Genomic DNA, 15809 nt, shown 5'->3' on the forward strand with positions numbered 1-15809 from the left:
AATTCTGCAGAGAAATTCCCTGCAGCCATATGGTCAGCAGGTGCAGTTTCAACAGAAAATTTATTATGCAACAGCACAATTTAAACTTGCAGAACCAGCCAGAACTAAATTCACTCTTGTTTTATAGTACTCTAAGCTGAAGGAAGGACACTGAGAGAAGGGCAAGCACTGAGGGTATCAGGCAATCAAAAACTCAAAAATACTTGGCAAGTCTCACAATTGACCAGAATAGATCACTCACAATTGTAATTGCAGTTTAATTAAAAACAGCTTCTTCATCTCTAATTCGGATGAATAATGTTGTGGCGATTTCAGATGCAGCGAGAGTACAGTACTGTACTGGAAAAAATTCAGAAAAAGGTAAATACTACAGACCGGAAGCTCCTGAAGTCAAACTTGAGTTTAAGAAGTTGTGAAGTAGAGTGCCTCCATTTTTAAAATTAGGGAATAAATATTGCTGTTTACCAGGTCTATGATCATTCTGGAAAGACAGTGTGAATCACAGTGAATATTTTCTTCTTTGCCAATGAGTTAAAAATATATAATACATATAATATGGAATAAGAAAGGTTCAAAATTAATACCACAAAAATACTTCAAAATAGTTATATATTACACAGTATATACAGAATGTAATTTTTCTGTAAGTACAAAATGGAAGGATCCAAAGGACGGAATCAATTTCTCAAGCAAATGCCTGAATATACCTGAATTTAATGAGATTTCAATATGAGATGACAACCTGAGGAATGTTAGCATTTTACACAATAATGGTCAATGTTCAGAGAGTTTCAAAGACAACATCATGCTCTGCTCAAAGAAGTTTGCAAAAAAAAATATTTTTCAACCTTAAGTTTGCTTTTAAACATTAACAAAAAATTACAAATATTCATTCTTTCTGAAAATTAAAACAATACTAAGCATGAAAATATACAAATTCTGTAGACATGTATGAATAAGCAGTGCCTGATGATTTTCAGTACATGATCTTGACCAAGTCTCCTATTGGGTACTTTTTATATATTTTCTTGTCATATGCAATACTGAGTCTGTTAAGTTACAGTCCTGAAAATCAGTCTGTATACTACTTAAACTAATGTTACCAGGTATGCAAAAATTCCATATAAACTGAAGGCTGTGCTTTTGTTTTCCTTAAAAATCAGTCAAGCTGACTTTGAGAATTATTAAAACTTAAAAATACAAAATACTGTAATCAACATCAACAGGCAGAACCAATATGATCCAGTATTTCTTAAATTATCAGTTTAGAAGCTATTGCAATGTTTTATGAGGTTGCAAAAGTAAAATCAACACTCTCAAATACCAATCCCAATAGTTTCTCTGAAATTTTAGAGCAGTTATGTTACATAACAATTTTATCAGTTATATGCAAGATGCAAAAAATAACAACTATACATGCTAGATAATTAACATTAGAAATAACTCAATATATAGTATAGTAACATGACAATACTTTTCAACATAAGTGATTAAATTAATTCATTGCTTAGTTTCCCAGACACATCAGTATCTAAGAGCTACAGTTAAATATATTAACCCTTAAACGGTCCAAACAAATCGACGTTCAAATTTGTAGTGCTACAAAAGTATATCTACTTTTTTTTACATATTTTCAAATATAAAAAAAAAAAAAATGTAGATAAAAGCTTTTTTTACACGTTTTCAAATGTAAAACAAAAAAAAAAAAGATCTTCATTTTTTTACATACTTTCAGATGTTGAAAAAACGTATATATACGTTTGGACCGTTTAAGGGTTAAATCTTGAATAAAACATTACAACCATCAGTTTGGTAGAGAATATAATGACACTGAGATTTAAAACTATAGTAATGAACTCACGAAATTGTAATGACATGATCAGCTAGCTGGCCCGGTGGCTGAAAGGCCAGTCTGGAGTTATCCAGCTCACCAGCCGCAGGTTTAAATCCCGCCCGTACCGTGGTTTACAGCAATGAAGCTAATTTTCATGAAACATGAATAATTTAATTTTGTATGACAACTGATGTTTAAAACTATAGGCAATGAAATAAAGACTCCTTAAGCCAATTAAATATAGGGGAGAAAAGCTTTACTCACATTAAAACTAAAGCAAGATATTGATTTTACTCAAAATATATATTTCTCCTTACATAAACATAAGAGCAGCTTTCATTCATTCACAATATATGCACATTCTCACTTGCATAGTATGTAATTGCTGCAACTTTTGTAGTTAAAGCATGTTTCATTGAACCTTCTTTTAAAAATATACATTTTTTTTACACTCTCATACAGGGTACCAGCAAAACCATTTTGTATTCTTGAAGTAGGTTATTTTGACAGATGTTTAAAGAAAATAAGAATAGAAGAGTACTGCCCATTCAAGATACGCTCAGTAAGATATTTAACATGTCTTCAGATTATATACGTATAGTAAACAAAACTCCTTCAATGAAACATGTTTCCAGAGGCCATTAGGTGTCAAGCAGTACAGATACGAGATACAGCAGAAGTCTTTCATTCGGATGACCTATCGCTGTGTTGAGCTTTAACAAGTTACAACTCTGATAAAGTTCTATATTAAGCAAAAATTATCAGGAAAAATACTTGTTCTGCAATCTCCATCTCTCTCTCTACCATATCTGCACTATTTTCCACCAAACCGTAAAATTGAAGTACGTACTTATAATTTTATCATCACTCGAACACCTTAAACTTTAAAACTGGAAAAAAATTATTCCAGGTAATGTAGAAATGGAGACACTACACAGGGGGTATACTATTTTAAGTAGAATTTAACCATAAGAACAGTAACCATTATATAGATCTATTCCAGATTTGCCATTTCCACTTATTTGTCCTCAATAATTTGTGTTTTTTCAAACCCATATTCCTGGCCACTTATATTATTCTTAATAATGACAATCTGCCATTTTATCTTTGATTCTTAAGAAATTCCTAGAAAAAACAGTGTTTGTGTAAAAATAAACTTCAACAGATAAAAAAATTATAACACTCCTGTATATTAAAACCACAAAAATCACACAAAGCTGCCTTTGTAACTATATTATTTACAAGAAAGATCCCAAAACACTACATGAAAAACTACATTAAACTGCCATTAGCATTCATACAGTGGATGATATGCATACTGTTTATTTACTCTGGTTAAGGCAAGTGGATGAGCAATGTGGATGGATGTTAAATGGCTAGACAGACCTTGGCAGGGGCAAGAGCAAGGGCTTCCCTGTTCTCAACAGGTTGTATCCGCACCCATTATTTTCGAGTTAAACCATCAGCATATACCTTGACTCAATGCTGCTCAATTAATTGTTAGGTAAATGGATACGTGCAACTAATGTGACATTTTACTGTGGCCACATTAAAATGCCACATTAGTTGTATGTGTCCATTTACCTAACATTCTGTAGGTAACTGTACCATCATTATCAATGATTACTGCACATGATAACATATGCATTTTGTTATAATGAATGTTATTTATCTGTTTTTTGTTTGTACACAAATATTAGCTCACTGAAACCAGTTAGCCAGAAACTAATTCATAACCATACAGCTCAATTTTAGAAGGTAGACCTTCAAACACATTACTTGTTATAAATTAGTCACTATTTGGTTTCTAGTTATTACTTTGTGGCAGATTCCTCTTTTTTTCAACACATCGGCCATCTCCCACCGAGGCAGGGTGACCTAAAAAAGAAAGACACTTTCACCATTACTCGACACTTTCACAGATTTCTTTTTTGTACAAAAAATGTTTGTAGTCATAAATCCTGTTGACAAAAAAGAACTACCCAAATTACTGGTACATAAATTATATACACTATCAGGTGTCAGTTTTTCTGTCTCATGAACATGCAAGATTTCAGGTACATCTTGCTACTCTACTTACACTTAGGTCACACTACACATACATGTACAAGCGTATATATATACATACCCCTCTGGGTTTTCTTCTATTTTCTTTCTAGTTCTTGTTTATTTCCTCTTATCTCCATGGGGAAGTGGAACAGAATTCTTCCTCCATTAGCCATGCGTGTTGTAAGAGGCGACTAAAATGCCAGGAGCAAGGGGCTAGTAACCTCTTCTCCTGTATATATTACTAAATGTAAAAGGAGAAACCTTCGTTTTTCCTTTTGGGCCACCCCGCCTCAGTGGGATACGGCCGGTGTGTTGAAAGAAAGATCAGGTGTCAGAATATAATTTCATTTTCTATGATAATGTGTTAGATAAGCCACAAAGAAATATTTTCCTAAAAGCACAATAATGATTTAAATATACAATACTTTTACAGTAAAATATAATGTTTTAAAGTAGAGTACATGTATTTGTGTGTGTGTGGAAAACTACTTTTCACAGGGTTCAATGAACTGTTTAGGAAATAGTAACTTTCTGAATTTGACTGGTACTATATTTCATCCTACCTTATTCAAGCTTAGTTTGATCCCTTCTTATTTCATTTCCTATCGAGAATATTTACTTAAATCAGTCTTGGGTCTGACCTGGTACTCCAAGGCATTTGTAACATCAGGAATATACTGATAACAGCTCACATGAGGTAGCTCTGGTTTCTATGGGTGGGCAGACCCTAAATGCATTTTGCCATACCACAGTTAACTCTTCACATATCAAAGGTGAGGTGCCTGCAGAAATCTTGACGAACTGGTGTACGATGAAATACCTTTTACAGATCTATATGCAAGAGGTTGAACTTGGTTAGACTAACAATAAAATGAGCTAAACAGGTGTATGAAAAAAGGTCTAACTTTTCATACAGTTTTGCACAGATTGATGTAGGAAAGGGTCAAACTGGTTGGACTAAATATGTGATAAAAATGCCTCGTATAGATTATGTGGAAAAGATCCAGCCTGGTTAGACTATGTACAGGTGAACTCTATTTATGGTTTTCCCCTCTAAGTTCTGAAGAGTCACTGACCACTGATGCTGCAAGTCCATGATTAAATAGCTCTTCTCATATTTATTTATAGGTACTATATGACTTACTGTCATAAAATTAAGCTATAAGTGTATTATTGGTGTTATAGGTTATAGTGACATTTTGCTCTTCCTTGTAAGCAGTTCACAGAATCCAAACAGAGGTTACTTTACTGAGCTGGGCTGGGGATATCAAGACATACCAGAGAAAACTTTACCTCTCATTAAAGAATAAGGCAGAAAAGAAAAACTAAGCAGGACATTAGCAGAAAGGTCCAAATACTGGTGAAATTGAAGAACAGTATCTCATACCTGGTTTATCAGAGCCCAAACAAACAAGATTAGTTAAAAAATTATTTTGTGTCAAAAGAACAATGTACTGTACTCACTATCAACATTTATATCAATTTCTCATGAGAAACATCAGTGCAAGTGCAGCTGTAGCAATAGTAAAATAACTACTCTTGATAGTAGAGGATCCATTACAGCCATCAGAGGTACAGTAGCACTCCTCCCAATACACACCAATAGGGTCTACACCCCAATTGCACATGTTGGTCACACCAGTTTCAGTCACTGATGAACACCGACGAATTACAGTACGCCAACGACCATCCCCTGTAAAAATTATAAAGAAATCATGTCACAACACCTCTTTCATAAAATCCTGAGAATATGGGCTTTGTAAAAATGTTATTACATATTTATACACACTTATGTACCACACCTTTGCCCGTAATTTTTTTAACATAGCCGTCTCCCATCAAGAAAGGAAATGCTTTCACCATCATTCATTCAATAGATATCAAACCATAAGTGCACAAATGCCAGTATTCAAATAACCCTCCAAATCTGTAATTTTTTTTTTATAAATAGAGATTTTTTTATTACGATTTTTTTAAAATAATCACTGCTTTGGGATTCTCATTGTTTATAAACAAACAACATTAGAGAAGAGTATGCACATAATGTAGCAGGTTCAGACAATGTACAGAAAAATTAAACTACTCCTGTTAAACACTAAATTATTGTAACCCCTGGACTTGTGCAGGTGGCAAGTACCGTGCCTGCACTCTGAAGGAGGGGTGAACATATGTTGCAGTTTCTGAATATAGTATTGGCATGACTCTGACAAGACAGTGATGGAGCGAGTGATGATGAAACTGTTTCTTCTCTTTTTGGGCACCCTACCTTGGTGGGAAATGGCCGACGTGTTAAAAAAAAATAATGCATATGCAAGATAAATACAGTATCATATATTACACATGAGATAAATACAGCCTCTCCTCATTAAACAACAGAGTTCCGTTCCGAAGACTATGTTGGTGAATGAATTCATCGCTAAGTGAGGAGCACACTATAACAGTACAGTGGACCCCTGGTTAACGATATTTTTTCATTCCAGAAGTATGTTCAGGTGCCAGTACTGACCGAATTTGTTCTCATAAGGAATATTGTGAAGTAGATTAGTCCATTTCAGACCCCCAAACATACACGTACAAACGCACTTACATAAATACACTTACATAATTGGTCGCATTGGGAGGTGATCGTTAAGCGGGGGTCCACTGTAGTGGGTTTGTGTCAACCATCTCTCATATTGTTTTAATGTCACTTTTGCACCATTTATAACATTTCTGGTATATTTTTAAATGTTTATACAGTGGTGTACTGTAATAAACAGAATAGAGAAAATCAGCTCTAATATACACTACATATTTAGGTATGCAGACTGGTCAGAGAGCCCGTCCTAAGTCCGAGTCGTTGGTAAACGAGTACGTCACTAAGCGAGGAGAGGCTGCATTTCATAATTTGCATGTGAGATAAATACAGTACGTATATCGTAATTTGCACATTCGAGATAAATTTGTCGTAATTTGCACACACAAGATGCTGAAGAACTTGCTCCAGATTTCCAAACTAAAATTGTTTATTTTTATTGCTAGTGAGTATGAGAAGCACAGACAAAAATAACCACACTGAAAAGCTGGAATGCAGCAAGTACATTAAGAGAATGCCATAGAGAATAGGTTAAAAACTTTCAACACTCCCTGCAAATATAAGAGAAACTACCACGAGGCCATGTCTTCAAGATGGAACTTGTATGAGTCTGAAAAAAATTGATGATAAGCTGGGACGACTTGACTGACCTGGCTGTCAACAGATAATGCTCGTCTGAGCTTGGGTGACAGGGATGACCCACAGAATTATACAGTGAAATAACATACATGACCTACATAAATTTAAGTCATACTGATTCAACCCCTACCCTTTCTTACAGGCCTGTGTGAGTATTCCATCTTTGGCTGATTCTTTTTCATTCACAGTTCATCCCATTAAATAGCCAGCTATATTTTCACATGCAATAATATATTAAACTTACTCTAATACATCAGTTTCCTAATACAGTGGACCCACACCTTACGATATTAATCCGTTCCTGAAAGCTCATCGTAAGCCAAAATTATCGTTAGCCGAATTAATTTTCCTCATAAGAAATAATGGAAATCAAATTAATCCGTTCCTGACACCCCAAAGTATGAAAAAAAAAATTTTTTACCACATGAAATATTAATTTTAATACACACAGACTGAGGAAGACAGGCACAATTACTACTCTACTAAGAATAGAATACATGACACTTACCTTTATTGAAGATCTGGTGATGACTGATGGGATGGGAGGAGGGGTGTGTGTCTGGAAGGTATGGTTTAGAAGGGGAATCCCCTTCCATTAGGACTTGAGGTAGCAAATCCTCTTCTGGGGTTACTTCCCTTCTTTTAATGCCACTAGGACCAGCTTGAGAGTCACTGGACCTCTGTCGCACAACAAATCTGCCCATAGAGCTCTGTACCTCTCGTTCCTTTAAGACTTTCCTAAAATGGGCCATAACACTGTCATTGTACAGGTTGCCAACACGGCTTGCAGTAGCTGTGTCAGGGTGATTTTCATCCGTAAAGGTTTGCAGTTCAACCCACTTTGCACACATTTCCTTAATCTCTTTTTTCAATTCCATACTAATTCTCGCCCTTTTTACCACAGGGATGGCACTAGAAGCTTTCTTGGGGTCCATGGTGACTTTTTTGCAGTTACAAGCACTAAAAACACTGGGATAATGTGAAATGTACCGAATGCATGCGTAGATGCGACTGCACTGGCTGGCTTGTAAACACTGGCACTGAGGCCACATGTGGGACGCATCCCGGACGAATCACGTAAGGCGAGTATTTTATTGTGAGGCGAGGCAAAATTTTTGCGTTCAAATGCTTCGTATGGCAGATTTAATGTAACGTGATGCATTCGTAAGGTGGGGGTCCACTGTACATTCATACTATCCATGACAGTCTAATCACTGTGTCTGTGCATCATACAATATATCAACAAGATTTTTTGGGCACTTATAATCCTAACTACACTATATTATACGGAAGATATGATTAGCAATGAAAAATTCAGTTAAAATCCTGAAAAAAAATCTAGAAGCCTGCAAAATGAAGGTATTTAATTACAGTGGAACCTTGGTATATGACCAGCTCCCTACTCGAACAAAGCTCAGCACTCAACCAAACAAATACGACCTGCCAGAACATCTCTGTAGACTATTTCGTATTTCTTTGCTTTTTTTGGTGTTTTTTTGTATTATCTGTATAAATAAGTCACCATGGGGCCTACGACGATTAGTGACAACAGCCAATCAAACAGAAAATTGGTTGGGAAGAGCTTGTTCGATACTCAAACGGAGTGGCACTCGAACAGCCTTCTGGAATACATTAAGGTCACATACCGAGGTTCCACTGTATATAGAATATAATATGCCAAGCTGCTAAAAAGCTTTACCATGAAAGAAATTATAAACATTCAAAGGAATAAGGATCTATAAGCACACTAAAAATAATGCTATGATAATCTTAAACATAACCCACATCAACACAGAAAATTCAGCTTACAGATGAACATGCGAGGAGACTGCTTGGTAATCTTCACACAAAATGTTCCTGGAGTTACAGATTCCTCTTGGAAGCAGTCAACAGGAATGTGTGAAGCCACATCAAATTTTTCATAGGCGCCACAGAGATCTTTACCATCTGGATCCTCATCAGTAGAGCACTGATAGCATTTTATTCCATGACCTAGAAACAAAGCAACTGAAATTATCCTGAAAGAATACATACAGGAAAGCCCCACTTACATATCACATTAGGTTCCAGGCTGTTGTTGTGAAGCAAAAAACTGTAAAGTGAATCATAGCCTTTTTTTTGCTTTCAAATGGATAAAAGACTGATATATTTACACTATCATATAGTAAGTGAGCAATATTGCTAGGCCTAAAAAAAAATGCATATACAGTACACACGGATACTTACCTTAAAATATTATCATCCTTACTTTATAATAAGTGAACATATTTATTGAAGGAAGTCTGAATAAATGAAGAATGGTAAACAAAACTGAAAACTACTGCATAAGTGAAACAATGCAAAGCAAAGTGCTGTAGAGCAGGGTCTGCCTGCATGCTTGCCTCTGATGCCTTTGGCATCTGATGCCTTTGTGTCTGTGGTTCAATCCCTGGCAAGGGTGGAAACACTGGGGGTGTTTCCTTACACCTGTTGTCCCGTTCACCTAGCAAGCAAGTAGGTTCCTGGGTGTTAGTCAACTAGTGTGCATCGCATCCTGGAGGACAAGATTAACCCTTAAACTGTCCAAACATAGATCTACGCTCACGTGCATAGTGCTCCGAATGTAGATCTACGTTGTTGTTTACATTTGAAAGCGTGTAAAATAAACTGTAGATCTACATTCGGAGTGCTACTCACATGAATGTAGATCTACGTTTGGACAATTTAAGGGTTAAGGACCCCAATGGAAATAAAACAAACAGTCCCTTGATGACACACTGCCTTTCTTGGGTTATCCTGGGTTATCCTGGGTAGCTAACCTTCCAGGGTCAAAACTCCGAATAAAAGCTTATCTTCCTCTACGAACTTTCTTCTAAGTAGGCAGCCATGTCAGCAACAGTATCCAGGCTTCTAGCTTGTTCTTTTCCATTTCCATGCAATTCGCAGGGAATGGGAAACCCTCAATTTAAAGGTTTAACTAACAGGGGAAAATGGGTGGTCTCTAAACAGTGATTGTAGTGGGCAGATAAGAATTGTTTTACTATGATTGTAACAATATTTAACAATTCTGTAAATAACAGACTTTGTCCATGATTTCCAAATTAAATGATCCAGTGGATTTTCTCCAATTTTGAAGTTTGTCCAACTGAGGTTGGTTAAATGAAGACCCTGATGTAAGTGAAACTTCATAAAATTAAGGATCTCTATGCTTAAAAGTGTCTTTGAATAATCACTTTCTGGCTTATATTACTGGTTACCCAAACTTTTGTACCTTTCGACATCCTTTCTGGGATGCTAACTGTTTTTTCATTTGCATTGTTTGCTCCCTTACTACAATACACAAAACTGGTTGGACAAATATACGAGTGAGTGGGACCTTCCTAACACGGGCAAATGGGCTTGCCCAGAAGGATTAATAATCCTGAGTAACCCAAGAAAGCCACTGTGTGTGTGGCTTATTTCCAACAGTATTTTGGTCAGGTACCGCAGGATGCAACCCACAAGTCAACTAACATCCATGTAGCTATCTATTATGTGAAAATTTGTAGGTGTAAGGTGACTTGCATATGTTTCAAACCTGGGCTTGTGGCTCAAGTGTTGGCATCCTCGGCTTACAACTGAAAAACCTGGGATCAATTTCCCACATTGTTTCCTTACACCTGTCGCCCCTGCTTATCTACCATTAAGTATGTACCCGGGAGCAAAGTCAACTGGTGAGAGTTGCAACGTGGAGAAGAAACAAAACAACCTAAACAGCTTTATGGGTTATCCTGGGTTACTAACCATCAAGGCTAATCCAAATAAAATTTTAATTCCCCCCCATGCAAAAAAAAGTTCAATCTGAGTTCTTTGGATGTGAAGATTTAACGCTTCTCTTTGATTATAATAATAATAAACCGCACATAAGAGAGAGAAGCTTACGACGACGTTTCGGTCCGACTTGGACCGAAACGTCGTCGTAAGCTTCTCTCTTTTATGTGCGGGTTATTTGTGTATCGTTCCAGTCATGGTATTTTGCCTTTTTTTGTTATGATAATAATAATTTGGATACGAGATGAATACACTACCAATACGGCGATCGAGAAATGAAGTTACGCATACAAGTCGTCCAATATTTTATCTAGATTAACCCAAAGGGTTTATAACCCAGGCTAACCTGATAAAGCCCGTGCTAATCGGTCCTTTAATATTCTCCCCCAGGATGCGACCCTCACCAGTTTACTAACTCCCACGTACTGTACCAAGTTACTGCTAGGTGAAGAGGGGCAGCAAGTGTACCATATAGTACCTGGGGAATGGGAGACAACTAAGTTCAACTAAAAGAAGGGATCTTGGATCAAGAGCCCTACAGCAGCATCAAGGCTCCTCCTTGCAGGGGTCAATACCAGCTGTGGTATTAGTTCATCCTGACACAGTTATACATAAATACAATTATCACACATAGTTTAAATTACCTAAAATAACCCAAAAAGTCAAAGTGACTTGTTTCCACTGAAGGCTCAATACTCCGTCTGGTAATCACACAGCTTTCTGATCAGTCAAGTTGTTGGTAATCTATTGAAATGCAAATATAGGCAGAGAATAATTCATTAAAAGGGAATAAGTTTAGGTGTACATTACACAATTTGGATGAAATTAAATCAAGCCTGGCCAGTACTTATTCACTGGGCAAGCGCTAAACCCACAGGCGTTCCTCTAGCTCCAAGGGAACTGAAAAATAAGGAAGGGCAGCTTTAATTCCTAGGATCAAGATCCCATCACTAGAAATACATGACTTCCATGGTGATTACCAAGAAATCAAAAAAATATATAAATACATCACCAGGTGACGTATTTCTAAATCTTTTGATTTTTTGTTTATTATACCCAAGACCTTGATTATACCTCAAACACCTGTCAAGACTTCACTCATCCTCTTATATCTGTTTCTTCACTATAATTATAACCAGAGAGTCATAAATAAAGTAATTACAAACTTTTCAACCCACAACAAACATCAAGGCCTCTTAACATTTCTCAGTCATTAACTCACATTTACACACTAAAATGTAACTTTCTATAGTGAATATAATGCACAAGTAACTTACTTTCCCACACCATAACTAACAGCAACAGGAGACACAAGAATGATCTTATAATAGTCATTTTTGTCTCAAATTTTGTTGTTGTTGCTGGAAGGTGTGTCAGGTGGGGGCTGCCAGGCACCTCTATATTTATTTATTTATTTATTTTTATTAATTTGAACATGATACAGAGAAGTACAAGGAATATAATTTTTAAAGTGCAGCATGCCAAAGCCCCTTGTTTGCTGAGCATTATGGGCAGCTTAAAATTAACTTAAGATTAACTAAGCACTGATATATTCAGTGGTACAAAAATTATTGTAAAACAGATAACAATTTAGTACAAATGAGTATTATTTTGTAATTAAATAAATATATTGACTGAAAATGTCCTATTATAACTATAGTATAAAAAGAAACGAGAGAAAAATATTTAAAAAATGCATAACTATTATGCTTTGTGAGTATTTTATAAATTCGTGTATATTTTGAAGCTGGATGTTTAAAAAAAAAGGGGAGTCTAAAGAAAAAGAAAGTTTGTAGCATAAAACTGGAACTTTTATTGTAGGAAAATATGTCTGTATAAGTAAGAAAGGAAGTAAGTTTATTTAGGTACAGGTACACATAAGTGCAATTACCGTACATAATGTAAATTACCCGGGATATCCCAAAAAAAGTTAAAGTGACTTATTTGCATAACTTACATTTGTTCTATTGTAATGCCTAAAATCTGTTATAGGTATACCTTCAATATCCATAAATATAAGCAAATGATAATTATTGGTTCCTCAAGTTAGGCTTCAGGGGCCCACGAGTTCCCCTATCTCCTAATATCATGTTTATTTTCCCACTATAATCTACCTTGTCCATAATTACTATTCCATTTTCTTTGTCTGTTTCGTAAGGTAAAGTCTGGGATTTTTCCTTAATTCATGGTATAACTTAACAAATCCTTGAGGACAATAGTGTTGCAGAGATCTGAGCAGATCTCTGCAACACTATTGTCTTGTGATGTGAGTATAAAACGGAAACCTGTTATATGTTTTACACTCTGGCAGGATTGCTGGTGTTTTTTTTTCAGTCTCATAACTACGTCAGACAACAGTTAAATCTTGTGGTTACTATTTATATCCAGTATTATCCACATATATACCTTGTGACTTCTGCAGCATACTACCTGACCTGAGGTGTTAGTTTAGTTAGTTTAATATGTTTATTATGCACCCCATACCCATCCTGTGGGCGGTAGTCAAAAGATTACAGAGGTACATAATTGGTCCAGGGACTGGGCCTCAAAGTTTTGATGGCTGAGCAAGTTACAGAGGTAATGAATTCACAATTTACAAAGGTAATGAACTCACAATTTACAAAGGTAATGAACTCCAGGTAGGTCTAGTCACAATCATGACAAGTTACAAAGGTATTTACAGATTACAGAGGTACACAATGGGTCCAGGGACCGGGCTCCAAAGTTTTGATGGCTGAACTAGGTACAAGGTAATGAACTCACAAGTTACAAAGGTAATGAACTCACAAGTTACAAAGGTAATGAATACTGTAAGAATGGTTACTTACGTTTATACATGGCAGCAATCATGAACAAATTTTAGAGTAATGAGCAATTCACACTTCCACACCCGGTCACAACTGTAGTGAGTTATTGGTGCAAATGTTGATTGCTGAGTCTCTCTCTCTCACACACACACACATACAAATTCATACACACACACACATAAACACACACACACACACACACACACACACACACACACACACACACACACACACACACACTCATACACACACACGCACACACACTCATACACACACACTCACACACACACACTCATACACACACACACACTCATACACACACACACTCATACTCACACACACACACGGCTGAAAATGGTATAAAATACCGAGTAAGACATGTGCAGCAGTTTGGTATCTTTATTGTTGAAATGTTAGGCCTATGCGGTAGGCTTCGTCAGTCAATGAATGGTATATAATACTGTCATGATGAAGAATTAGACACATACGCAACATCTGGATAACTTTATCTGTAGACGTTTCGCCATCCATTAGCTTTATCAGTAGACTACGAGAGCATAATGTGAAGAATGTAGACCTATGTACTAAACATGGGGTAATCAGTCCCTCAGCTTAGGGACTGATTACCTCAGTCCTTCAGCTGAGGACATGTGCAGCTTTCTTGGAGGTTCCTTTTCCTTCTCCCTATAACCTACTCTCGTGAAGAACTCTTAATCCAAGGAACTGGATGGCTCTTCCCCTTCCTTGGATCGAACATAAGTGCCTCGCTTTCCCAAGGCGCTGTAAGACCACCATGGATTTAACACTACTTAGTGATAAACATTAATAAACCGTATAATAATATATATTTATAGATGATTGGGCTTGAATAGTTATATTTTTAACAGGTGGGAGACACTATATTATCTTCAATTTATGTTTGCAATAATTATCCTATGAAAATGCCTTGCCCACTTGAGTGTCAACATGTGTGTCAACATGTGTGTCAACATGTGTCAACATTTGTGTCCCGTAGCTCGATCACTAGCGCACTCACCTCACACACACTGAGGTCCGGAGTTCGAGTCCCTGGTACGGCTGGAAAACATTAGGGACCTGTTTTCATAAGACATCTGCTGTCCCTGTTCACCATCAGTATAAAAATGGGTACCTGGGTGTTAGTGGACTGGTGTGGGTCGCATCCTGGGTGTTAATAGACTGGTGTGGGTCGCATCCTGGGTGTTAGTGGACTGGTGTGGGTCGCATCCTGGGTGTTAGTGGACTGGTGTGGGTCGCATCCCGTGTGTTAGTGGACTGGTGTGGGTCGCATCCTGGGTGTTAGTGGACTGGTGTGGGTCGCATCCCGTGTGTTAGTGGACTGGTGCGGGTCGCATCCTCTGTGTTAGTGGACTGGTGTGGGTCGCATCCCGTGTGTTAGTGGACTGGTGTGGGTCGCATCCCGTGTGTTAGTGGACTGGTGTGGGTCGCATCCTGTGTGTTAGTGGACTGGTGTGGGTCGCATCCTGGGTGTTAGTGGACTGGTGTGGGTCGCATCCTGGGTGTTAATAGACTGGTGTGGGTCGCATCCTGGGTGTTAGTGGACTAGTGTGGGTCGCATCCTGGGTGTTAGTGGACTAGTGTGGGTCGCATCCTGGGTGTTAGTGGACTAGTGTGGGTCGCATCCTCTGTGTTAGTGGACTGGTGTGGGTCGCATCCCGTGTGTTAGTGGACTGGTGTGGGTCGCATCCTCTGTGTTAGTGGACTGGTGTGGGTCGCATCCTCTGTGTTAGTGGACTAGTGTGGGTCGCATCCTGTGTGTTAGTGGACTGGTGCGGGTCGCATCCCGTGTGTTAGTGGACTGGTGCGGGTCGCATCCTGGGACAAAACTGACCTAATTTGCCAGAAATGCTCAGCATAACAAGGGACTTTCTATATAGTAGTATGTCATTGATGTCATCTATGGTCTGTATACCTTGTAGTAAATAAAGATGTATGTATATAATAAGTATTCTATACTAGAAGACATCTTTATTACATAAATCATAATAAGATGAGGAAGAATGTGATATCTGATAGCCTTCGTACATGTGAACGCCATGCATGAAATTTTGGCTTGATAAGATAAGATTGCCTTAGC

The 15809-nt window shown here is 37.3% G+C and overlaps 1 protein-coding gene across 1 annotated transcript; it reads right to left on the reverse strand.

The window, feature by feature from the left end:
- Window positions 1–591: 591 nt before the first annotated feature.
- On the reverse strand, window positions 592–12288 carry LOC128702191 (UPAR/Ly6 domain-containing protein crok). The gene is made up of 4 exons (XM_053796293.2): window positions 12164–12288; window positions 8907–9089; window positions 5348–5576; window positions 592–3712 (listed from the first exon to the last, which is right to left on the reverse strand). Exons 1-3 carry the CDS (start codon window positions 12219–12221, stop codon window positions 5362–5364), a joined length of 456 nt encoding a protein of 151 aa, XP_053652268.1. The 5' UTR covers window positions 12222–12288; the 3' UTR covers window positions 592–3712; window positions 5348–5361.
- Between the last annotated feature and the right edge of the window lie 3521 nt (window positions 12289–15809).

This window comes from Cherax quadricarinatus, chromosome 83 (genome assembly GCF_038502225.1).
Source record: "Cherax quadricarinatus isolate ZL_2023a chromosome 83, ASM3850222v1, whole genome shotgun sequence".
Taxonomy (NCBI): domain Eukaryota; kingdom Metazoa; phylum Arthropoda; class Malacostraca; order Decapoda; family Parastacidae; genus Cherax; species Cherax quadricarinatus.